The sequence below is a fragment of the Rhodamnia argentea genome, chromosome 1 (genome assembly GCF_020921035.1).
Source record: "Rhodamnia argentea isolate NSW1041297 chromosome 1, ASM2092103v1, whole genome shotgun sequence".
Taxonomy (NCBI): Eukaryota; Viridiplantae; Streptophyta; class Magnoliopsida; order Myrtales; family Myrtaceae; genus Rhodamnia; species Rhodamnia argentea.
In genome coordinates, this window is record NC_063150.1 from 448,933 (window position 1) to 474,800 (window position 25,868).

At 40.5% G+C, this 25,868-nt stretch overlaps 3 protein-coding genes across 9 annotated transcripts; all 3 read left to right on the forward strand.

The window, feature by feature from the left end:
• The first annotated feature begins 2,316 nt into the window (after nucleotides 1-2,316).
• On the forward strand, nucleotides 2,317-7,929 carry LOC115745266. 5 transcript variants are annotated; one of them, XM_048282748.1, is made up of 5 exons: nucleotides 2,317-2,470; nucleotides 3,389-4,395; nucleotides 4,484-4,792; nucleotides 5,412-5,503; nucleotides 6,831-7,929. In XM_048282748.1, the coding sequence occupies exons 2-5, from the start codon at nucleotides 3,421-3,423 to the stop codon at nucleotides 7,699-7,701; spliced, it is 2,247 nt and encodes a 748-aa protein (XP_048138705.1). In that variant the 5' UTR covers nucleotides 2,317-2,470; nucleotides 3,389-3,420; the 3' UTR covers nucleotides 7,702-7,929. The 5 variants fall into 5 exon arrangements, with proteins under 5 accessions (XP_048138705.1, XP_030536579.1, XP_030536578.1 ...); XM_030680719.2 differs by having other exon boundaries at nucleotides 2,433-2,575; XM_030680718.2 differs by lacking the exon at nucleotides 2,317-2,470 and adding an exon at nucleotides 2,610-3,079.
• Nucleotides 7,930-8,604: 675 nt separating this feature from the next.
• LOC115745272 (F-box protein SKIP16) lies at nucleotides 8,605-12,909 on the forward strand. Of its 3 annotated transcripts, XM_048282766.1 has the most exons (6): nucleotides 8,605-8,858; nucleotides 9,341-10,063; nucleotides 10,486-10,545; nucleotides 11,266-11,484; nucleotides 12,085-12,191; nucleotides 12,447-12,909. In XM_048282766.1, exons 1-6 carry the CDS (start codon nucleotides 8,655-8,657, stop codon nucleotides 12,523-12,525), a joined length of 1,392 nt encoding a protein of 463 aa, XP_048138723.1. In that variant the 5' UTR covers nucleotides 8,605-8,654; the 3' UTR covers nucleotides 12,526-12,909. The 3 variants fall into 3 exon arrangements, 2 of the variants coding, with proteins under 2 accessions (XP_048138723.1, XP_030536590.1); XR_007199327.1 differs by lacking the exon at nucleotides 12,447-12,909 and having other exon boundaries at nucleotides 10,486-10,550; XM_030680730.2 differs by lacking the exon at nucleotides 10,486-10,545.
• Nucleotides 12,910-22,964: 10,055 nt separating this feature from the next.
• On the forward strand, nucleotides 22,965-24,509 carry LOC115745254 (probable xyloglucan galactosyltransferase GT17). The gene is given in 1 exon segment (XM_030680701.2): nucleotides 22,965-24,509. A coding segment is annotated over 1 exon segment (1,545 nt).
• Nucleotides 24,510-25,868: the final 1,359 nt, after the last annotated feature.

Below are 25,868 nucleotides of genomic sequence, written 5' to 3' on the forward strand. Positions count from 1 at the left end.
AGGGAAGGCGAAAAGAAGTAAGATGTGGGATTGCCAAAACATCATCGATAGGTTGGCCGATGTGTTTTTGGACGCAACGGTTTCTCATTACCAGCTAGATCCATTCCGGGACCAACTCGACAGATTTATGTTGTAAATCCCATGTCGACTGTATATACTATGTCCTCGCTGGCAAGAAATGGTGTAGTCACTAATGGTTATTTTACTCTCAAGTACGATGGATAGTCTTGGTTCTTTGAAAAAACAGAGGCATTGTGCAAGGAAATAAATAATTTTCCCACGTGTATATGCCATCGATGTAACAACATGATCTCCTTGCTTTTGTCGTAGTCATAACATCACATGAGCAACATGACAATGTTTGTTCTCAAATATAAGGTGGACTCTAGTTGCAACATTCGGTTTTACCAAGTATAAACTGTACTGACCGTCAATGTTCGAGTCGATGGTAACGTGACATGGCGGTCGAGAGCACTTGACAATTAATTTCTCATATGTTAGTCGCTATAGACTGCAATATTACTTTGTCCTCGTGACACTATTTTTGTAGTCGGAGAGCATCCAGCTCTGAATATGACGGGGTCCCAAGTTCTTCAACACTCGTGGCGTAGCCGAAATTCCTCCACCCTCATTCGGTTGACTTTTCCAGCCCCCTTCAATTTTGGCAAACTTCTTGTCCTTTTTACGGGCCAAAAGTCAATTCGGCGCTTTTGACTTACCACCAAATCATTTAGGGTGACGTAACCCTAGTCTTCATGCGGTTTCTGGATGCCTTTCACTAGTTCAAACGTTGTAATTAAGCCCTCCCTCTACCAACTTTATTACCAAATGATTAAGGCTAAGCTGTTTGATTAAAGTCAAGGACAAATGTGGTGGGCGGAACATGCCATTTTCAAATACGTGCCACCCAATTATCGCTAATCAAACGTTGTGATCTGCAATGGACCTTATAATTAAGCATACAAAGATGATTTAGATACTAGGAGTTAATTTGATCGAATTATTTAATAAGGGTCAGCTAGGGAAATTCTGATATTCTATAGTGGAATTAGTCTTCGAGAATATAGGTTGCTTCCGCTGATTAGGCTGAGGGAGAATTTGGAGCCTCTTGTGCTCTTCCGAGCTTACTTCAATACAAGAAATGATTGCGGCCACTGTGGTACTAACTATGCTCCAACTTTGCATAAATTTTAACGCTTTGGCAAAAGAAAACAGTGATTAATTTGGAAGCTTTCGTTGTTTTATTGGATCAGATTCGCACGCAAAGAGCATAGTAAGGTCATGAGCCACCCAACAAGTGTGCCGGCAAGTTTTGGAGCATGCGATGATTCAAGATAAACGTAATGATTGAGATGAAAAGATGAATCTGTATTTAGCTATTCAAAAGGTAATTTGTGTGTTTATTCTACTGAAAATTTTATGATAAAAAAATATTTGCTATGAAAATTAATTTTTTAAAAGAAAAATAGCTAGTTTTCATTTGCATTGTTATTCAGAGAAAACGGTTTCTTTTTGCTAGAAGGGAAAAACCGTTTTTCGCCAATTTAAATTTGTTGTTTTCGGTTCGTGAAAAATGTTTTCTTTAGATCGATTAGTTTTCCGCCGTTCAAGCACCATAAAAATCGAAAAATGATTTCTCGAGTACAATTTTCCATCGAATAAACGGCCCTATAATTCTGAAATTAGAAAATTGTATTATAGGGAAATTTTGCTTTCACTTTGAATGAAAAAAGATTAAATTCAATTCAACAAAAAAAATAAAAAAATAAAAAATGCACTACTGTCATTTTCCAGTGACATCATCATATAGCATTACCGACAAAGTTCATTTACTCACATATGTCAATCTGATTTCGACCAGAAAAAAAACATAGGGAATATCTTAATATGAACGATCAATTTCCAACCTCATTTTACTCGAATTTCGATTCCCTTCTCTTGTTACTTTCAGGTGATCCTAGAATATGGACCACTAGGACTTTTTTTTTTCTTTTTTTTTTTCGGGTCGAATTTTGATGAACTCATTATCCATCATGAATTTTATCGGAAAGAAATAATAACAACAATAATTAAAAAAAAGAAAGGAGAGAGAAAGAGGAAAAGGGACAGCGGAACAAACTGAGGCTTCGATTATTTTTCGTGATGGGGACACCTTTCGTGCCAGCCGACACGCCATTACCTTGTTCCTCGCACCCCACACCACTACCACCACCTCTGCACATGCCCTTGATTTCCAATTACTGCACAAAACCAGAAACATTAACACTGTACATCTTCATATGCTGAGAAGGAAAATCTCCACCTAACATGAAATAAAATAATCGTTTTCATTGTGTATACGTTATCGATAAGAACAATATCAAAGTCTCTGCCCGAGATTCCTTTCCAGTCTCTGTGACAAATCGACAGTTCATCTTGCTTCATCAGCTAAACCCAAAAAAACCAAAAAAGGAAGGAAAAATAAAAAACTGTACTTTGCATCTCTGCTGCTCTCTCTCTCTCTCTCTCCGAAATTCTGAAGCCCAAGAGAAATCTGTAGGGGGGGTCAGGTCTCATTTCTGGCTGCTGAGCCAGAGTAGGTCGCCCCCTTTTTTTTTTCTTCTTTTGTTGCATGTGTATAGGTGTTCAGACGCTGACACACAAGAGCGCTCTCTCTCTCTCTCTCTCTCTCTCTCTCTTCTCTTTGTGCATCTACCCAATGATGCAGTGAGGCTTACTTGGCTAGGCATCCATCGAACTATCTGCCCATTTACCATTTCTTCTGTTTTCTGTTGCTTTCCGCACCATCCCATGTTCAGTCTGCAGTTGGACACTTCTCAATGATCTTTTTCTCCTCTCATCTTCTTCCACAAAGCAAGCTCCTCCCTTTTTTAATCGTACCGCTTCTGGATTCTTGGTGGGTAATGAATGCTTCTTTACCTTTTGGTTAGAGTGTGCGAAGCCATATAATGTTTCCCCAATCTTGCGGCTCTTCCCATTGTTACCTTCGGAGGCGTTGCCCTGTGCGCACTCTGTGATTTTGCGCATCAGACGAACCATTGGTCCTTCTCTAGCTTCATTTCGTCCTTTTCTCTTCTGGGTCGGTCACTACAAATCTCTTCCTGTCTACCTTACTAGGCCCTTGCATTTATTCACTCATTTTCACGTTAATCAAGCCAGTGCATTTGAGTTTCTCCTCGAAATTTCATTGATTGATCCCCTTTTTTTGGTAACTCCTGTTAATAAGGCAACGATTGCTTTAATTAGATTTCTCGCTCATTTCTTTTTTACAGTGAAAGAAGAAAATTCGATCTTTGAATCTGGGTCATGCTGATGATGCTAGTTCTGCTGGATCTCCTGAATTTGCACGCAAAATCTTGAATTTTTCTTTACCTGGGTCTTTTCTCAGAGTGATGCTCACAGTCGCTGAAGCAACCAAGAATGGCGAATCTCGTTCCTGGTGTCCTCCTCAAGCTTCTACAGCACATGAACACGGACGTGAAAGTTGGGGGCGAGCACAGATCATCTCTGCTGCAGGTGGTGAGCATAGTCCCTGCACTTGCCGGCGGTGAGTTGTTCCCAAACCAAGGCTTTTACCTCAAGGTCTCTGATTCATCTCACGCCACCTATGTGTCCCTCCCCGATGAGCACGATGACCTCATTCTTAGTGATAAGATCCAATTGGGTCAGTTCATTCATGTGGATAGGCTCGAACCTGCCTCACCTGTCCCCATTGTGAAAGGGGTTCGGCCAGTTCCGGGTCGGCACCCTTGTGTGGGCACCCCTGAGGATATTGTGGCAACTCATTCTCTCGGGTTTCTTAATGGTAATAGCTCTTCGAGTTCGAAAAGCGAGGGGAGAGGGAGAAGTTCTGCTGATTCCAAAGTTCTGGTTGCTAGTAAAAATGTAACCAGTGAGAAGGGCAAAATGTCGCCGGTTAGGTTGAGTGTAGGGTCTAGAGATGAGCAATCGGATAAAAAATCGTTGGCATTCAGTAGATCAAAGGCTCAGTTAACGAAACCAGGGTTGAGAGTTGAGGTGAAGAGGGAATCTTTGACGAGGATGAAGTCATTGAATTCGCGGTCGATTCCTTCCTCTCCGTCAAGCTGTTACTCATTGCCTACTACTTTTGAGAAATTTGCAAATGGGGTGAAGCAGCAGACTGAGATAAAGGGGATGAAGAAGGTGGCTCCGAAGTTGGGGTCAGCGGAGAAGGCCAGTTCAGTTCGGAGTGTGAGTCCGGTTAGGAAGAAGTTGCCTCGTGGAAGCCCAATCAAGGATTTGCTCCAAGGGATTGAACACGGGGCCAAGGCATTAAGGAAGAGCTGGGAAGGCAACATTGAGCTGAAGAACATAGACAAGTCGAAACTCACTGCCTCCAAGCATGATTATAAGCCTGTCTCTCGGAGTGCCTCTGTAAGTTCAATGAACTGCATGCTTTTGGAGTTCTCATTCATATAATTTCTATTAAACCTTGAATTTAACTGATTATGCGTTCCTTCAGGCTCCACGGAAAAGCACTTCAAGTGAGAGATTACCATCAAAAGAGGAAAATATAGTGGTGCCTGGAAAGTCATCTAAAGAGGTGAACACCGTTCACATGTCAGCGAAAAATGTTGCTGGAAGTGGAAATGGATTGACGGATGATTACGGAAAATCTCTTAAGCAAAGACCAATAGTGAGGAAATCATTGACAGAATCTAATAACGGATTACCAGGGAACTTTGTCAGGTTTTCTTTGAATAGCAGGAGACTGACAGATGGAAATGTTGCATGGGGTTCACTTCCATCTTCTCTTGCGAAGCTTGGGAAGGTACAATCATCACCTTCTTGGCTTTTGTTTCTGCAGTTTAACTTCATATCTTCAATTTGTCGAGTTGTTGTGCATTTTTAGGGAACAATCAAGTCTGAGGACTCTAGGGATTCTTTGGATGTGCTTTGATAATCAATTTTTCCATAAGAAGGGGAAGTTTGTGGAAATCGAAATCCAGTGAAGCATTAGAGTGTCCATTCAGGGAAAATACCTTGTCATGTGCAAATTATTGTCATTTTAGTTTGAAGTGGCTGATAGCATATTCCCAACCTGCATGAATACTCCTCGGAACCTCCATGCCTTCACATTTCAATGAAAAAATGCCTTCTCAGTTTAGTTTCCTCTTGCTGATAGGCCCCATATGATGACATAAGCTGCCAAGGAGTTTGGTTAGTTTCGCATGTTTTGACCGTATAGGAAATGTCCTGTTTAAGCTCGATTTGTACTTTCCCTTTCTTATGCAACACAAATGAAACAAATTATTTGATGCATCACCCACTGAACACGTGATTGTCATGAGCTTGAGACTTGATTGAGGTTTATATGATTCTTTGCATCAAGTGCTTCGGATACCTGTATCTGCTGATCTGTTGCAATGAATTCGTGGTCGCTATTTCAGGAGGTAATGAAGCATAGGGATGGTGCACAAATAGCAGCAATAGAGGCTATGCAGGAGGCTTCTGCTGCTGAGAGCTTACTTCGATGCTTAAGGTAAAATGATTTCGATGAACATCAGTAATGGTTTGGTAGAAGTATCTTTGTAGGCATTTTGCAAGTTTTCTCTAGCTTCAATTCGATATACAAATTCAATCATCCCTTAGCTTTGGCCAAGACACAGCTCTCTATATCTTGTGATTTGTCAATTTTAGACCACTGCACCGGCTGTAGTGGTTGATTCCAGTATCTACGGACCTGATGAGGAGTGTAAGGTTTGGAAGACTAGAATGCCTGATTGACAAACCTTCAACTGGTCATCTCCTATAACATTATATCATCATGAAGTAGAATCATGGTCGAAGTTGGGTGTCATCTGAAGGTGGTGCTGTTACTGTTAGCACGTTGGCCATACTCTGTGCTTGCTGAGCTGTACTGCGCAAGTTTCCAAAGGATTACTGCCCTTGTCGGGCTCTAACTATGTAGAAGTATTGACTTTGTGTTATTGTGCCGTTTCTACTGAAGAGAGCACTGGACCTTATCTATGGCCCTCAGCTTTTTAGCCACCAAGAATTTGGAAAATATGAGGAATAAAGTTGTAATGGCTTTGAGAATCTCCTCCTGGCATCCTTTATGCTAAGAATGCTTAAAGAATATGAGACAAAAAAGGCTTGAAGTGGGCACAGAAAACACTGGATTAGAGGTTGTAACCTTTTCTTCAAGAAGTGAAGTTTCTACATGTAGATTTACTTGGAAAGGGTGAGAGCTCCAATGGGTTGCTTACAAATCAAGCTGAAAGTAAGCTCGAGCATTTATCATGGAGAAACTATATATGGCTGCATACTGCTAGAAAGATGAGGGCCAGTGAGTATCGATTGATAACCTGACTGGAGAATTAATTTCCATAATTGTGCTGTCCAATACATATAGAAGGCTAGTGAAGTAACTGCGTATCTCCCCATCTAAACTATGCAAACTTTGGTTCTGTTTGTTTGATTGCATTATTCAGGTATAACAGAGAAAATTTTGACGTTCTGGCAGTTTCTCCTGTTGTGATCTGGTTCCCCATATATGTTACTCTGGCCTGTGAACCAATATACAATTTCCGAGGCTCTTCTATGGTTCCTTAAGGAATGGTTTTCCAGTTGCAATGTGTTGTATGGTATATGTTATGTCTTAATTCAGATATGAAGTACTCATGTCATGATTCGAATATGAGTATTACATACATACACTTGAAAAGTTTCTAATGATCATCCCAGGACTATTTTTCTATGATCCAATGGCTTCCAACTCCTGAGAAATTGCTCCTCCAGGACTTATATATTTACCCTAGTTCCTGTCTTTCTTTAATAGTATCTTCTGTTGTTTGTGTCTCTGGCAGCCTATACACAGAGCTGACAACAAGTGCAAAAGAAGATAATCCGCAACCTACGGTGGAGCAGTTCTTGACCCTCCATGCAAACCTAAACAATGCTCGCACCATTGCTGATTCTCTTGCCAAGACCGTCATGATGGGATCATCATCCCCCAGTAGTGGAGAGACTTCACCAGAAGAGGCCCTGAAGATGACAGCGGAGAAGCGAAAGCTTGCAGCTTCATGGGTACAAGCAGCTTTAGCTACAGATCTTTCATCCTTCAGTGTATATACTAAAGAACCTATCTCAAGCTTAGGTTCGAATCCATCTCAAACCCAGAAGGTTGTATCTGGAAACCAACAACCTGTCCTACTCCTGGGGAGCTCGGGAAAGAATGATGCCGCCAAAGCACCGGGCAAAACCCGTGCAAAGCCAGCAGGACCCGCAACTCCACGGCGGGTTGGGGACACTGCTTCCAATGGACCGAAATTACCAGCTCCGCCTTCATTAGAATGGGAAAGAGGGGAAAGCCTCGATGAGGCAGTTGACATGGCGGAGGTGCTAAAGGTGGAGTCGAGAGATTGGTTTCTGGGGTTCGTGGAGAGATTCTTGGATGCTGACGTGGGCGCATCAGTTCTGTCTGATAATGGTCAGATAGCAGGGATGCTGAGTCAGCTCAAGAGTGTCAATGACTGGTTGGATGAGATCGGATCGAGTAAAACAGATGAAGGGGAAGCACAAACTCCAGGTGTTTCTTGTGAGGTCGTCGATAGGTTGAGAAAGAAGATCTACGAATACCTCCTAACGCATGTCGAATCAGCTGCCGCTGCTCTTGGAAACGGACCCACCCAATCTTCCCCTCTCGTCCCTGCAATGGAGCCAAGGTCGAGACGGTAATGGGGCCAGAATAGTAGCGTCAGTAGTGTCCTGTTATGTGTATATACAGTCCAACATGGGTATGGAGGTATAGGTGGAGCAAGCCACTAGCCACGGTCGATTATCAAACTGTGAAGTTTCGGGGTCACACTTCTTTTATGTATCTATTTTCATTCTTCTTCTACCAGGAAGAAGGGCGGGCTTGTTTGATGCAATGGAGCAAAATGAAGGATTTCTTGTATACTGAAATCGTCGCGAATTTCAGCTCTTATTACGCCGGAGTTGCTTGCGGGATGTGAGCTTATCGAGTTCTGTCGCGAGGAACCGGTTCATTGCCGAGGCCACAAAAAACAATGCTTTTGAGAGTTTGCGAAGCCATTTGCATTGGGGACATCCGCCATTGATTTCATCCCTTGCGAGCAGTGTCTGCAAATTTTTCGGCCTTTGTTGTGCATCTGCAATTTTGCCTGGGATTTTTTTCCCATATGCTCTTCTCGATCATGTTGACAGTGTCTGCAAAATTGTGGGTTTACTAATGAAAATGGAGATACAAAATCTTGATAAATGTTCAAGTTTTGATTTAATCTGAATTAGTTCAGATTATATTGAATAAATTAAAAGTTTGTGGATGATACCGTAAATCTTATTAAAATTGAAGGATTATTTGTGTAATTATGTCCTGTCAATAAATTTAAAAATTTTGAGACGGTATTGTACTTGTCGCTCAGTTCAAGAGCCATTTGAGAAGAAGGTCAAATCAGTCAATTCTCCAAAAGGCAAAGCGGAGCGTGCAGATGCTACAGAAGGAAAGATCGGGTACACCCACGCCTACTGAAGAGCAGTTGAAACGTCCTTATCGTATTTGCTTCGTCACTTTCACAGAAAATCTCTGAGCTCCAACCGCCATAGCCATTCTCTCTCTCTAGAGAGAGAGAGAGAGAGAGAGAGGGGATTCAGGTGAGGAAGAGGTGAAGATGGAGTTGGAGTCGGTGGGCGATTTGGCTCTGCACATAATCCTGACGAAGTTAGGGCCCGAGAACGTCTGCAGGGCCGCGTGTGTGAACAAGAAGCTCAGGCTCTCCGCCTCGGAGGACACTGTCTGGTCCAGGTTCTGCTTGCAGGAGCTCGATCTCTCCGCTCCTCTTGGTCCTCAGGGCGATCCTCTTCCTTCTTTCAAGGTCTCTCTTTCTTCCTCTCTTTTATCCCCCTATTCTGGTCCGAGTTTAGCTCCCTCGAGAGTTTCATTTGTCGAATTCGAATTGTCCGCTCGGGTGTTTTATGCCCTTGGTATGTGTTGTGCATGATTCTGTGATCGCCAAACCGTCAGAAGCTTAATCCTTGTGTTTGGAAGCGCGGATTGTTCCTTATTCCTCCAACATTCGCTCCTGTTTACGATGTCATTCAAGTTTGAAAGTCATGACACTGCATGGGAGGGCAAATGAAGAGCTTAGCCATTCGATGTTCTTCGCTACTGTGTAAATATTTTTGTTGGGGTAGTTTCCAGTTCTCTGGAAAATGAAAGGTGAGGAGGGCAACTTACTGGTATAGTCCTTGTGTGATTGGCCTTTCATGATCGTAATGCCGCCGAGGTTGTCTTGTTTGGGATTTTAGTGATTGAGACTTGACCATTCTTGTTTTCAAATTTGATACCCATACCTAGGCGGCCTATCAAAAATGGAGAGAAGCTTTCTGCATGTATCCTTGGCCCCTTGTCAGGCGAGTAAAAAGATGTTGGGACAGGCTGCAGGGATGGTTGTCCATGAATTTCCCTGAGGCTGCAGCCACTCTCAGAAAGGGTGCATCTGAAGCTGATATTCAAGAGTTGGAGAGCGTGTTAAGAGTAAAATTACCTCTCCCCACGAGGATACTCTATCGTTTTCATGATGGCCAAGAGTTTGCTGACAGTGATTTCACGAAAAGTACACTTGGCGGTTCCCTGGGCATCATAGGCGGATATTGTTTTTATGATCACTTGGTAAATGTGAACTTGTTACCTTTAAGTCAGGTGATTCTGGAGACGAATCATATTATACGGCACCTTGGGTTTTCAAGCAGATCCAACTACATAGTTGTGGCTGCTTCTTGCACATCTGGAGAGAAGCTGTTTTTCCTCAACTGTAGACATGGTCAACTTCATGTTGGCACTAGGAATCTTCCCACAGACGGAGAAATGATGCCATGTGTTCCTAATGCATTGATAAGTTCAGTTCATGATAGGAATGCTGATCTGCAGCAGGATGCCATGTTACTTTGGTTAGAGGAACATGGTCGTCGCTTGCAAAGTGGCATGATCAAACTTCGTGAAGAAGGAGGCGTCAGAAGTATCTGTCAGTTTCCAGAGGAACCTGCCCTCTGTTCCACTGCCATAACCAATGGTGTCCGGGTAAGTGAGTCAGTCTCTTTGCCTGCCTTTTTATACTTTTTCAGGAGCAACACGTGTAACTCCTATGATAGATGGATGATAACTATATTTTCATGCTCATGCTAATAACTATCTATTTTAGCAGTACCAATATGTCCATCTTCCTGTTTTTAGCGTCAGCATATGTTAACTGCCACAATACATGAATTATGCTAATTTTCATGCTAATGGAACTATTTATTGTGAAGTCTTGTGGTATAAAAGTCTTCCACAAGTTTTAGAGACCTAAAATAAGTCACTCAACATTGCCGAAAACTTGATGGATTGTTCTTCCAGATATGGAGTAAATTATTGTAAGTTTATGACCTACGTAGTCATTAAAGTGATAATTCCGTTCTATGTTGATATTTTACTTTTCAACATAATTCATACAACATTCAAAGACGAGGGAGGCGAAAGATGACAAGGATTCCAAAGCAGAGACCTGTGCCTCTGTTGAAATTGTAAGGTGATAATGTCCTTATATCTTGAAATTTGACTTTTCAACATAGTTAATAGAAGATTTAGAGATGAGGGAGGTGAAAGATGACAAGGATTCCAGAGCAGAGACTTGTGCCTCTGTTGAAATTGGAAAGGATGGATTCTTTCTTTATATTTGACATTGGACTTCCTAAGTATTGCTATATTACTTTTTAACTGACGTACACAAAACCATTATATGAGAGCTATCCACTAACAAAATTTGCTTCAATATTTAGCATCTGAAAATGCATAGAACACAGAACTGTGACTTTGGTTCTTCAAATTTAATTGCAAACTCGACTGGAAAATGCAATTATGCAGCTGTATCCTTATATAGAGGGAGCGTATTTGGAGAAGGAAAGAAGCCAACAGTTGATTAATTTACAGAAGCGTGTCGAGTTTGTCAATCTAGCCAATTCTTCTTTTCCATATGTTCAAGGTAGTCTAATGTGATTATTTCTTGATATGTGCACTTTCTTTTGTGTTGATCAGTGAATTGCTGATGATAATATACTATAAAATTGCTTGAGAAAAAGTTGGATTAGATTATATCCTTCCATCGACTAGTATGCCTAATTTTTTGTAAATGATCTGTATTTACTATGTGTCATCTGGTTATCTGTTCTGCGATGCCAGCACTTATGGGGCTCATATTATATTGATCCTTCCTTTATTTGTTTATTTTTATTTTTTTTCTCTAGATTCGAGCTTCTGCTGTCTTCGTTCCGGAGCACTCTGATCTCCAAGATGAATCTAACAGATACCTATTTTCATATTCAATTCGGATGTCACTTATTCCCGAGGGATGCATGGCCAATGGAATGCCCTACAACTATTGCCAATTGCATTTGAGGCACTGGATTATCCGTGACAATGATGTTATAGTCTCAAATGTCAATGGGGAGGCTGTCATTGGAAAGGTACGATGTGATCTGTGTGGAATTTTCCTCATGTTTTGTATCTTCTTTAGATATAACATGCATCTTCTCGTGTGTATCTTATGAACAATAGCATGCACAGGTGGTTTTGTTGTGGGTAGTTTTCCTAAGGGATTATCATTTTTAAACCACCAATTAGCTATGTTCGGATTTATACTTTTGTTACTTGTCTAGTTCCTGAGTCACTTTGTTTGGTCTTCATTCATTGGATCATTTATCAAATAGGTTATTGTACTGGTTGATGCTATAAATGTCCAGCATATTCCTTTGCAAGTACTCATATTCAGCTGAAAAAGAAAGCAAAGAAATTCCTTTGGATTGACAAAGTATGACCGTCCTTGTGTAGCTCTCAAACTGTTCACTTTTTTTCCCTTGCTTGGATGGTTGTCAAACTAGTTATATATTACAGCATTTTCCCTGTTTGGAAATTGGCCACATGACTTTTTGACACAGACAAGTAGGAGTTTCTTGTGAAATTGGTTATGAGAATCTTTTTTGTGTTGATCATCCTGAAAATGGCCATATATCGGAATCTTCCCATGAGGACCATTTGGGATCTGAATATCTTCATATATATTGCAGTTCCCTCTCTTGCATTCAGGTGGCAAAGAGTTTGTTTATCAGAGTTGCACAAATTTACAATCTTCCAGGGGATCTATTGAAGGCGCTTTCACCTTTGTGCCTGGAAGGTATACTATTTAAGCCCAGTTTTCTAATTTAGATCTGCTATTCTTCAACCAATGTCTTTAAAAATTGAACTGGTGAATGAACCGGTTCAGTGTCTTAGTTTGACTCTAGATAACCAATACCGTCACTCTGTTTTGTATTTTGATGTAGTGAGATTGGTTGGGCAGAGAAGCTCGAGTGGGAAGTTTTTTTGTTGTCTCTCTTTAAAGACGCCAGTGAGAACTAATTGGAATTGTTTCTACATTGTATATTTCCAGACTGGCAGATCCAAAGGGCGGTCCCTTTTCAGTTCAAGTGGCACAATTTCCTGTTCAGCTTCCAGATTATGTCTTCTAAGAGTATTTGTCGTCATATCGTGCTCAGCTTCTATCATGTATTTGCAATCCATCCTGCAATTGTGTTGATTGGTCTATTCGGGGAAGTCACTGAAGGCAAGTTCATATTTTTGGTGTGGTGTGTTTTATGTCCTGAATGGTTTCATTTGTTCTGAGGGCCTTTCTCTTATCTCCTTGTAGTCTAACTGGTCTTTCAGTTTATTGTCCATAAATAAGTTAGCTTATTCTTCTTTGCCTTCGGTCGTACTCAAAATAGTGAAGTTTGAGGTAATTTATATTGATGTGAACCCTTGACTTCCAGTTCATTCCGAAGCTTCGCTCCTGCCTTCTGTGTTACTTTGTGTGCATTCTAGTCTGGAAAGAAAACTTTTTGTGTTCTGCTTTATATTGTGTCTTTGGCTTCAAATAATCAAGAGGTGATTTCATTATCCACTTCTTTTTAAGTGGACTTATTGAATGTTGAGAGAAATATACGTGTATGAAGCCTCGTTTATTTTGCGATTTGCATGTCTAATCTCTTGAAGTAGATGAATCCTTGCGAAACCTTTGTTTGAATGTAGATGATGTATTTTTGATAGGATCGAAGTAGACTCGGTCTAGTGTTTCAGAAGGTGGCCCTTAAGAGCAGTACCACCGGGAAATCACTCTATCCAGTTCTTATAACCATTTGCAAGATTTGGACGTATGTTTGGTTCGACCGATATAATGGGCTGAGGTTAAAGGTAATGAAAATCGTGAAGATGAATGATCTAATTGAAATATGTTTCCTAGGGGTATCGAGGGTTCGGATCTCACTGATACCCGAACTGAACAAAACATTGCAGGTGACATGCCTTTTGTTGCCTGAACCGAGGCCTGACCCCTAATAGAACCTGAAGCGAAAATACGGTTCAGGTTGCTGTGCCCTTTTTTTTTTTTTTATCTTTTCATCCTCTTCCTGAGTACAGTTCCAAAAAGCCCATTTCCAAATGGAGCTCCTTACACCAATTTCGCCACTTGGTACAAAGCAAATCAAGCTGCTCCAATGATCAATCTCACTCGGAACTTGCGCGAAGTCAATAGACCAATATCCTCAGGATAGGCTAATCCAAGCAAACGAAACAGTGACAAAATAGAAATAAGAACAAGAAAAGATGGAGAAATTGACGACAATGGCAGATAGCAAGCGAAATGATTTGGTTTGAGTTGCCCTCGAGGCGGATCGGCTTGCTGTCCTCCTTGTGGATCTGAGAGGTCTCTTCAACGATTTTGGGTCATGAGGATCGATGAAGGTGTTGGAGAGAGAGAGAGAGAGAGAGAGAGAGAGAGAGAGAGAGAGAGAGAGAGAGAGAGAGAGAGATGAGCGGGTGGGATGGACGAATATCGTTTTGAGTGGTGTCGATGGAAGTAGGGATAGATGAGAGTACATGGAGTGTATGTCGATGGCTAAATGGCAATGCAGGATGGATTGCAATCACAACCAAGGCATAGAGGACGCACCACCAGTTGAGGATTACGATCGGGACTAACAAAGTTCATCACTAAGACCTACAGCATATCACCAGCTCAGGATACAGGACTTAGGCATCAGAGAAGCTCACTACCAAGGCCTATAGAATGTACTAGTCGAGGATACAATACTTCTTGGCTTACAACCAAGGAAAAATTCGACTTTTAAGGATACATATACCGGAGATAGATATTTGCTCATTTAGAGACAAATCTCATATATCCCAATAAAAAAGTTATTATATTACATTTCAGATTTTGCGTCTTTATATAGGGGGATTATTACATAGGAAATAGACATACATTAAAGACATGGAAAGTATCCAACATTAATAGGAACTTGAAAACACAATAAAGACTTAGGAACTAGAAAATGTATTAAAATAACTAGAGACTGAACTTTGATTTTTGAAACCTTCAACACACTTAAGACTCATAAAGTTGGGCTCAAGCTCGTTCATCATCCTAGGCAACCCAATAGACATCTTAGAAGATCGACAAACAACAAAGGAAATTGTCCAAAACAACCTTTTGATCGCTAGGTAGTCGATACATATTCTCGAAATCAACAACAAGCTTATAAATCGATATCTACCTAGTTAATTGCAACCATGAAATCGACAACTACTTTTTTGCATAATCGACATCTTTAACTTGAATCGAATGACAAAACCTGATGCTCTTGCGTCAATCTCCCTAGGTTGTTAAAGATTTGTCCTCAAGTTTGTCATGGCTTCATCTCCAAGATTGAAAGTAATTAATTTGCCATAACCATCCTTACTGAAGTAAGTTGATTTTGAAAAATTTTCAAGATGGCCTCGCCAATGAATTAGTTAATGCATTGGCTTTATATTAATTTCTTCAAAGCTTGGTCAAGAGATGGAAATATATCGAACATATTTTACAAATTGATGAGTACTTTGAGTGAGAATGTTTTGGGGCATACGAAATGAAAGTGACTAGTGATGTCTCCGGTCGATAATCATTCCCTCTTCGCCTATAACTTCAGCATTTGACTCCACAAATATTTGGAGATTCACCATCTATAATATCATAGTTACTTGATGGCATTTGGATGACTAACATCTCTTCTCCTTCAATTTGTTCAACAATCTCATCATGCTTTTGGGATTCAGGCTCGACATGATATGGATTTTGTTGAGTTTCTTGAAGTCTCGCATCAAGCTTATCAATTTCTTGAATGATGATAACCTTATGGTTAGGATAATTGTCGCGACCTAAAAAATTCGAGAATTTCTAGGCTAATGGATTATCAGGTTAATTATTTAACTAACCTAACTCGGACTCTCCCAAGCCCATACCAAATCGCAACTTGAGGTTCAATTGATTAACATGCAATGTATTTTAATTTTGGAGCCGCCACTAATCATTTATGGTAGGTCGATTAGAAACCTAAATAAAATAGCGGGAGAACTATTTTATTCCTACGAACGGGAGATTGAGAGTTCGGGGACTTGATTACGCCGCAGTACTCTAACGCTCTTTCGGTACCATTTTATTTCATGAAAAATAATTTGAGAAGGCAACATTAATTGATTTTAACCTAAGTCACTAACAAAGGTTATCATGCGGGTGCGCAATCAATTAATGAACATCCAGAAATCAATATAATCAAGGGAGCATGCGCCACGCAAGATAGTTCTTTTATTTTTTTGATTTTTTTTTATGAATGCATGAAAAACTATACTATATGCAATGCAATGTTATGAATTAAAAGCAAGACTAAACAAGATGACATGCACGTTAAATTAATATGCAAGTGAGACCGTGGTTTAATTAAATTAACTACGTGACGTGTAAATTAATTAAAACCTAGACATGCAATTCTAATACGCAATATAAGCTAAAATGCAACCTAATATGACATGACAAGAAATAATGACGTGCCAAAGATGACGTGGCATGTATGACGTGGCATGGATGACGTGGCAAGGATGAAATGATTTTTTTATATTTTCGGATGAATTAATTTCCTAAAATAGAACTATGCCAAAAGAATATTTATCTTGTATATTTTAGAGTTCAAATTGACCTAAACCCTAATATATTAAGATAGATTATTTTAGGCATAAAATTCTATTTAAACATGCAATTTCTATCCTAAAATGCAATCTAATCTAATTATTTACGAAAAATATTAGATATGCTATTATCTACATGATGCTATTGTTAAAAGATATGCAATTTTTAAATATGGAAAATGGATGAATGCAATTTTTTTTAGAATTTTCGAGATTACATCATACGACGGATATATTCTAAAAGATATGACAATCAAGCAATTCAAATCAAAGGAGGAAAGTGAATATGCCAATCAATGTCAATCAAGAAAGTGGATATATCAATCAAGTTTTGAAATATTTCGCGAATATTTGAGTCAATCTTTAATTCGTAATCCTACGATTAACGATTGAACCCAAATCCTTGTCTAATCGAGTATTCCATCAATAATCTTAAAGATGGACTTTCTTGATCATATGGCAAGTTGCGAATTCGGAAAGAAAATTTTCCTAATCAACATGTTTTTTTGAAAAATATCCACTTATGCAATATGCAAGATATGATCAAATATGCAAATATATGATATGCGAATATAATATGCAAATATGACATGCAAAACTATATAGAAAACTAGGCAAGCGAATATTCTACGAATACCCGAGATAAAAATTTACCTTATCTGCATATTACCTTTCCAAAATGAGGAATCGAATCAAATCGACTCGATCATGCTTACGGATAATCCGCCCAAATTCGAACGGAGGATCGTCGTTTCGGCGAAAGTTTGAATGGACTGGCTTATAATCGGCTCTCCGTGGAGGCCAAACGAGCATAGGGAAATCACCGGAGAGCCTGCAAGAAATCACTGGATCTGTTTTGCGGCTCCGTGGAGAATCTTTTCAGTGACCAAGTTAATCATTCGCTTCTTGTGTGAGTATTGGAACAATACGGGCGTGAATCCATGTGCAACCTGCAAAACAATAATATTTTTGTCTGAAAGGGTAGCTGACTCGGAGAAGCTCTTAACCCAAATGAGCAAGTTCACGATAGAATAAATTATCCTCGAGGCTCGGTGATTGGAGACAGCTATCATCGTTATGGAGACGCCAAGGCAGCAACTCCAAGGATCGGTGACCTTATCGTCACGGGCAATGGGTAACGTCGCAGAGGAGGTTGCTGATTACGGTGGCAACTGTGCATGGCGAGGACTCATGGCAGGCTCGGGACACGATAGTTTACTGGGACGGCTACGGACTCGGAGGGAACCTGCAAAGAAAAGGTGTTCGTCGGGGCAACGACTCGTCATGGTGACGGCCAGCGACGGTGCACCGCCTGGTTTGCGGTGGTCCGTCGTTACTTCGGCATGGATTGGTACGGCAAGTTCAACTAGCGACGTACGGCTCGACTCCTGGTGGTTCTCAACTCCTCCGTGGGTTTTCACATGAGGATTACACGAACGTTGGTCCCGTTCGAGATACTGATCGCAACTTGATACTTGGATTATAAATTGACCTGCAAAACAAAGGAATTTCACCAGTTAAGGATGGATTGTTTCCCTATTCAGCCCGTGAACCTTTCGAGACCCAGAATATCGCCCAGTCTTCTTCCTCTTATGTGGCCTCCGATTCTGCAAAGTGAAGACTCTTCCTCTTTCACGTGAATTACTCTCCACACAATATGACCGTGTATTCAATAAAGTGGCCTCCTCCTCGTGTTGTGAACAAGCTCCCTATTTATAGAACAAACTAGGGTTTCGTGACTTTCGTTTAATTACGAAGTAGTCCCTTAACTTCAGGTAATCGCAATTTGATCCAGAGACAAATTATTCAAATTCATAAAGTCTTTTTCTCAATTAATGAGCATCCTTAATTAAAAGGCTTTTTCCCAAATAAAACATTAAATGGGCTGGTTTAAACTCAAATTAGAACTCAAGACCTTAATGAATTTTTTTCGGAGTTGCCCCCTAGCTAGCCGAATTCTGCTCTTTGAGCTTTGGTCCACCGCTCTTCGATTGGAATCCATTTTCCACCGCCCATCCGATTCAATGTAAATGCAATGTAATGCAACATGATGCTAAAAATAATATGAAAAATGATTTGATTATTTTTGGTAGGAATTAAAATTAATTCCTCATTTTTATGCAAAATAAATAACTAAAAAGATAGTCAAAATTTAGGTGTCAACAATAATTAACTTGTAGCTCATGGCTGCAGCACTTGAAGCACTTGCTTCTTTTTGGAGCTCTTTAACGACTGCGGGGGGCTTATCCATTTCTTGATCCTATTTGGAAGTACTTGCAGTCTGTTTAGAATAAGCACCCTCAAAGAACCATGTACCTTTAGTTGAAGGCTTATCCAAAAATTTCCTGCCACCCTTTAGGTGTTTCTCTAGGAGGGGGAGGTCTCACTTCATTTTTCTAAGTACGAAGAGTAGTAAATGCTCTTGCAGTTGCTCCACATGTCTCGTTAAATCTTTTACCTCCACGTATCATAGATCTCTTTCTCGAGCAGTAGTAAACTCAACGTTCAGTCCACGTGGACGGCGACTAGCCATTTCTTTTTTTTTTTTTTTTTTTTGGGGGGGTTGATGGAAGTGTGAGATGTGATAGGAAATGGGTAGCAGAAGGAATCACTGAAAACGAGTTCAACATTGAACTTTGATACCAACTTGATGCTTGTGTGGGATAGGCGACTATTGTTTTGAGTGATATCGATAAAAGTAGGGATAGATGAGCGTATGGAATGGATGTCAATTGGTAAATGGAAATGCATGATAGATTACGATCATAACCAAGGCATACAAGACGCGCTACCTGCCAAGATCATGATTGTGATTGACGAAATTCACCACCAAGGCCTACAAAACATCACTAGCCGGGGATACAAGACTTTGGAATGGAAGAAGCTCACCACGAAAGCCTACAGGTTATCAATAGTCAAGGATACAACGTTTCTTGGCTTGCCACAATGGAAAAATTCAACTTTCTAGGATAAGATGCCTAGGATAAATATTTGTTCACACAAAGACAAATCTCATATATTCACAATATTCAAGTCATTATCTTACATTTGAGATTTTACCAATTTCTATGGGGGGATTATTACATAGGAAATAGATAAATATCAAAGACATGGAAACTAGCCAACATTAATGATATAGAAACTACAAAACATAATAAAGACCTAGTAGAAAATCTATTAAACACTTACAGACTAGAACTTTGACTCTTGAAACCTTCAACACACTTAAAAGACTCATAAACTTGGACTCAAATTCGTTCATCTTCCTAGGTAGCCTAATAGACTCTTTGGAAGATTGACAAACAACAAAGAAAATCATCTAAAACAACCTTCGGTTGCTAGGTAGTCGATTAGTAGTATCGAAATCCACAACAAGCTTGTAAATCGATATCTACGTAGTCAATGGGCAATTATGAAATCGACAACTTATTCACTGTGTCGATAACCTTTCTGCATAATTGACATCTTCAACTTGAATCAATCAACAATGCTCGATGCTTCCGCATCAGAGAGAGAGAGAGAGAGAGAGAGAGAGTACGGAAAGATGATGAGAAGGAACATGAGCGAGAGTACGGAAAGATGATGAGAAGGAACATGAGCGAGAGACCTTCGCGATCTTGGAGAAGGTGGATTCAAGAGTGAGCGGGCCTCAAGATAGTTTCACAATTTTGGAGCGTCTCCAATGGAGATGATGGATTTGGGAGTTGGGGAGTCTCAAATGGAGGCGATGGATTTGGAAGCGAGAGACCTAATGGTGGATTTGCTTCACGAGTACCAGGTATTACAACGTGTTTTGGTTCGGTTCAGGTTTATGACCGGAATCGAACTGAACCGTTCGTTACACCCTAATTTTTACATAATACCCGAACATGAAGAATACCATACTCGAAAAGACCTGAAATATGAGGTTTAGATCTGTGCGGGCTCCTTGTAGGCTCTAGTTTTGTTTTGGTCTTATTATTTATAAGGTCTTATCGGAGGATTTAGAGAAAGATTTAGCGGATAAAAAGAGATTTATGTGATCTTTTCCCATTATAATTTCGTCCATTCTTGAGTAATAGACGGAATTTGTCATTAAGGCAAACGAGTTCTTATGAATGACCTTTGGGCATGCCAATTGAGTTGGGATCCAGCTCAGGATTGATCTCTAATGTGTTAGATCACACCAATAGCAATCCCTTTTATTCCAAGACAAGAATGCAACAATCATTTAGCCAAAATCAAGGAACTATTCGCAAGTTATTAAATAAAAATAAGAAATGCCCATCTTTGATAATTTTTTCATCATCTAATTGTTTCCGAATGGGTCTATTCAACGTTGGAAAATATCACAATGTGATAAAAGAATCAATTAAAAAAGGTCCTATAATTAAAATTAAGAATTTGATTGGCCCTTTAGGAACAGTCCTTCAATTTGTGAATTTTTATTCATTTCACTATTTAATAACTCATAATCCTATTTTGGTAACTAAATATTTGCAACTCGAAAATTTAAAACAGACTTTTCAAGGAATTAACTATTATTTAATGGATGAAAATGGGAGAATTTTGAATCCCGATTCATGCAATAACATCGTTTTGAATTCATTCACTTTGACTTGGTATTTTCTCCATCATAATTATTTGGAAGAAAGAACCACAATAATTAGTCTTGTATATATAGCCAAAAATAAACCCCATCTCAAATCAGGTCAAGTTTTGATTGTTCAAGTGAATTATGTAGTAATAAGATGGGCCAAGCCTCATTTCGCCACTCTAGGAGCAACTGTTTATGGTCATTATGGAGAAATCCTTTACGAAGGAGGTACATTAGTTATATTTATAAATGAAAAATGGAGGTCCGGTGATATAACCTAGGGTCTTCCAAAAGTGGAACAAGTGTTAGAAATGCGTTTCCTAGAAACGTGTACGAAGTTTTCTCCTCAACCATGCGAGGGTTGCTGGCCTACGATTACGAAAATAAAATAAAATAAAAAATAAAAGAAACAAAAAATAAAAAATAAAAAATTCAAAATATTTGAAAAATTATTTACATCGGTGCCAATCGTCCCATGTGGCACAATCGATGATGACTAGATGGACTCATCAGTTATTTCCAATCAAAATTAGCCAGATTGAGTAAATTAGCAATTCATCAAGAGATTTAAGACTAAAATGGCAAGCCATGGAAAGTTTTAGAGCTAAATTGGCACAATTTATAATTTTGAGACTGAATTGGCAAATTGTCAAAAAGGTTTGGGATAAAATTGGTCAAATTAAAAGGTTTATAACCAAATTGACACAAATATAATAGGTTTGGGACATGTTTGGTAATTTTCCCCTTGCTTGAACCAACTCCTTAGAAAGTTGTAAAAGAGATTTGTTGTTTCTTAACTAGACTTGAGAATATGACTGGTCATGGAAATACTGATGTTTACGTGACCGTATGTCCTAGGGAGACAGTTGTCAAAGCTTGTAATGTGTGATTAGGAATGTATCATACCAAGAAAGGGAAAGGGTAAAAAGAGGGTACCAAATATAAACTTGGTGTTTGTATCTCAATGATTATTAGAATAATTGGAAAAATCATATGGAAGGCACCACACCAAGTAAAATCTGAAAATAGATGTGAAAAATTGCCAAGCAAAGCATGGTACATACAAGTAAAGTTTGTGGGAAATTTTTAAAAAAAAGTTACAGATTTATAACACTTGTGCCAATTCAGTTGTAAACCTTTTAACAATTTGACAATTGAGTTCTTTCGGCCAATCCATCCTAAAACCTTTTAAATTTGGCCATTTTTTTAAAAAAATTTTCCAATTGAATCATTCAAAGGCCGGAAGGACACAAATGATAAATTGTCAAAAGGTTAATGACTAAACTAATCATATTGAAAGATTGTAAGACTGAGCCGGCACAAGTGTTATAGGTATAAGATTTTTCTGGTAATTTCCCCGAAAGTTTGCACCTGTTCCATTATAGTTGTTCAGTGTCTAAACCAATCCAAAACTTCGTTCACTTCTATATCTAAATGAGCCTAGAGATGTCAACCTTTGACATTCCAATGAATCCCGCGTTGGGAATTTTAGTCCCGATTCAGGCGACCTACCAAACATACCATAATTCAAAATTTGGGAGAGGAAATTGATTTTTTATGGCAATAATTGTGGGTTGACTTAAAATAGAGCCACACCCAGTTGAGAGGATTACGGGGCATTGCTTCATCAATTGATTGATTACTATAGATAGTTCTAACAGAGGAAGCAATCGACTGAATTTTGCTGGGGGAGGTACACTTCATTGATAATGCCAAGACAACTGATTTCCCCTTGTCTGCTTGGGCATCAGCTGAATCTGATGTGATGGTTCAATTAAAAAGCACATGGGAAGTATTATGCAGTTAAATATCGTCAGATTGATCTTTTAGCTGGAAAAAAAAGGTGTTCTAACGCTTCCAATATGGCACATTGTGCCTGAAAAATACTTGGAAATTGGCAGTAGACGGTTGAATGAGCAACTTATGCCTGAAAAATACTGCCAACTCAGAACGTACGCCACTCGAAGTGTTGGGAAACGAAGGCAAATGTACCATTGGCTCGAACGTGATCTTGCCAACACGTATAGCTACGCACGTATCAAATCTTCTGAATTGGCGTATCGTTTTATGCGAATTCGGTATGATTTATGTAGGGATTTTTGGAAATATCTAGGAATATTGCCTCGTACTTTCATATGAGAGAATATCACGTTTGCTTAAGTTTGAAGTGACGCCTCTCGTGTACCAAAAAAAAAGTGACGCCTCACTTTCTCATGGTCTAATAGTCTGATCGCCAGTTCTGCTCTTCATTTCGCCTATTCCCTCCTTCCCCGTTTTCCGTTTTCTCACTCCTCCTCCGTAACCATCTCTCTCTGTTGCGGCTCTGCTCTAGCCATGTTGGCCAAGAAGCAAAACAAGTTCTTCAACAGCAAACACTTCCACAATCTCAAGTCCGCCATCATCAACTACAGATACGGTAGATGCATCGCTCTGTCTCTCTCCCTCTTCATCCTCTACCGGTTCTCTTCCCTCCTCTTCTTTCGACTCTGGAAGCAGCCACCTTCGCCTCTACATCGCATTCCTCTACAGCCGCTCTCCACCACCCAAAGCGCCGATTACAACAGTTTTGTCACCTCAACGCCTCCCCCTGCGTGCCGTGCGGGGGCCTTAGTCTACATCTACGACCTGCCACCCGAGTTCAACGTTGGCCTCCTCGAGGACTGCCAGCATCTGAACCGGTTCACCAACATGTGCCCGCACGTGGCTAACCGTGGCCTCGGCCAGCCGCTCCCTTCCTTGGGCCGCGCCTGGTTCGCCACCAACCAGTTCACCTCAGAGATGCTCTTCCACGCGCGCCTGGAGGGCCACCCGTGCCGCACCCGTGACCCCGCCCGTGCCGGCCTCTTTTATGTCCCCTTCTATGGGGGCCTCCACATGTCGAGCCGGTCCCGGGAGCCCGATCTTGTGGTGAGGGATGCACTGGCCGTGCAGATGGTGGAGTATGTCGTCGGCTTGTCGCCATGGTGGCAACGGCGCCACGGGAGGGACCACTTCATCACCCTTGGAAGGACGGCATGGGACTTCTTGCGTGAATCGAACAAAGGCCTGGACTTTGGGGCCAACGCGCTCCTTGACATGCCGGCTGTCAAGAACATGTCGGTGCTCGTGGTGGAGCGCCAGCCGTGGATCGGGACGAACCATCATGGGCTTCCCTACCCTTCCTACTTCCACCCCACCACCTCGGGCGAAATGCTGACATGGCAGGACAAGATGCGGCGCTCGAAGCGGCCCTACATGTTCTCCTTCATAGGCGGGGCTCGGACCGGCGAGGGAGCCAACGCTGCCATGAGGAACGAGATGATGAGGCAATGCGAGGCGTCGCCCCTGTGCGAGCTAGTGAGCTGTACGGCCAACGCCAGCAAATGCCGCCACCCGGAGGAGGTGCTCCAGGTCATGACGAGGTCCGAGTTCTGCCTGCAAGCCCCAGGTGACTCATTCACTCGGCGGTCGACCTTCGACTCGTTGCTGGCGGGCTGCATTCCCGTGTTCTTCTCGCGCCACACATGCTACACTCAGTACGCCTGGTTCCTTCCTCAGGACTGGAGATCCTACTCGGTCTTCATAGAATACAAGGGCTTGACCACGACGACTCCGATGAAGAAGATAGAGGTTGAACTTCTGAAGATAACAACAGAGACGAGAGAGAAGATGAGGTCCAAAGTCATAGGTTTGATCCCTAGAGTCACGTACGCACATCCTAATGGCACGACCTTAGGGTTTCGCGACGCGGTCGACGTGGCACTTGAGGCGTTGGCCAAGCATATTGTATAAAAGTCCATATCATCACAGGAGGATTTTGCATTTATAAATACAAATTCGATGGGTGTGTACCGTGTGATACGTATATATACATATATATATTTTTGGGTCGAAGTGTGATACGTACTTGATGGGGGAGGATTTTCGACCTTGTAACATGGAAAAAGTAATTTTTTTTTTCATCGATTGCGAGGTTGCTTTAATTACGATCATGGTTTGAACGATCCAACTAGCTTGACATTGTCTCTTTGGCTTTTGAACACCTCGATTTTCCAATTTCTTAGGGGATTAATCACAAAGTTTCTAGAAGTATTTACATGTGCACATATCGTTGTATCAACTTTACATACGTAACACAAGATGGTACCATATCCCGATCTCAATTTTCTAAAGCATTATATTTTCTCAGTGATTTATATTTAGGATCACCTTCCTTCGATTTGACATCCTTGCTCCCCAATGAGCTCACCAAGATCCTTCGGCACGATTAACTTGATGCTCCCGTTCCCCTTCCCCACCCTCGCGTTGCTGTCAAGTGCTACTGCTAACTTTTGTTCGGTTCGTTGTCATCGCTCCACAACGTTCTCCTCCGGCGAGACAGTCCGTTGTGACGATCTCCTATGCTCTCGTCCCCTACCCTCACGTTGTGCTCAAGTGCTACTACTCACTCCAAACTTGTCTTCTCTTTCGTGCGTATTTGAAAATCATACTTTGTCGGTTGCACACCAGTTACATTCTAATTATTTTGTGTCAATTGCTAAGTAAATTTAGGAACATATTAAAAATATATCTGTCTACACCTAAAAATGACCAACTTTTGAAGGGAAAAATACCAGAAAAGTTATAAACATATTGCATTTGTACCAATTCGGTCTTAAACCTTTCAATTGGACCAATTTAGTCCTATACATTTTGCATTTGTGCCAATTTAGCTCATCTGGCTAATTTAGATAGAAATTATTGACATGGACACCGGTTATCATATTTGGCACGATCGATGCTGACGTGGACAAAATTTAACAAATTTTATTTTTTTTATACATTTTTATCTTTTTATTATGGCTTGCAAGGTTCACGGCCCTCACAGCCTCCGGCAAGGGATTAGTGTTGCTCGCTCGCATGAGGTGATGGCACGGGCGAGGGCAACGGCCCTGGCTAGGGAAAAAAATAAAAAGAAAAGAAAAATTAATAACAAAAATACATAAAAATAATAAAAATGATAACATTTATCCATGTTAGTTCCGATCATACTACATAAAATATCCGACGTCCATGTCGGCGATTTTTGGCCAACATTGGCTGGGTGAACTAAATTTGCATAAATGCAAAATGTTTAGGATTAAATTGATTCGTTTGAAATGTTTAGGACTAAATTGGTACCAATGCAATATGCTTAAGACTTTTTTGGTACTTTTTTCAAATTTTGGTTATTATCGATAAGTAAAAAAATGAGTCGATATAAACAATTTGGTCAAAATA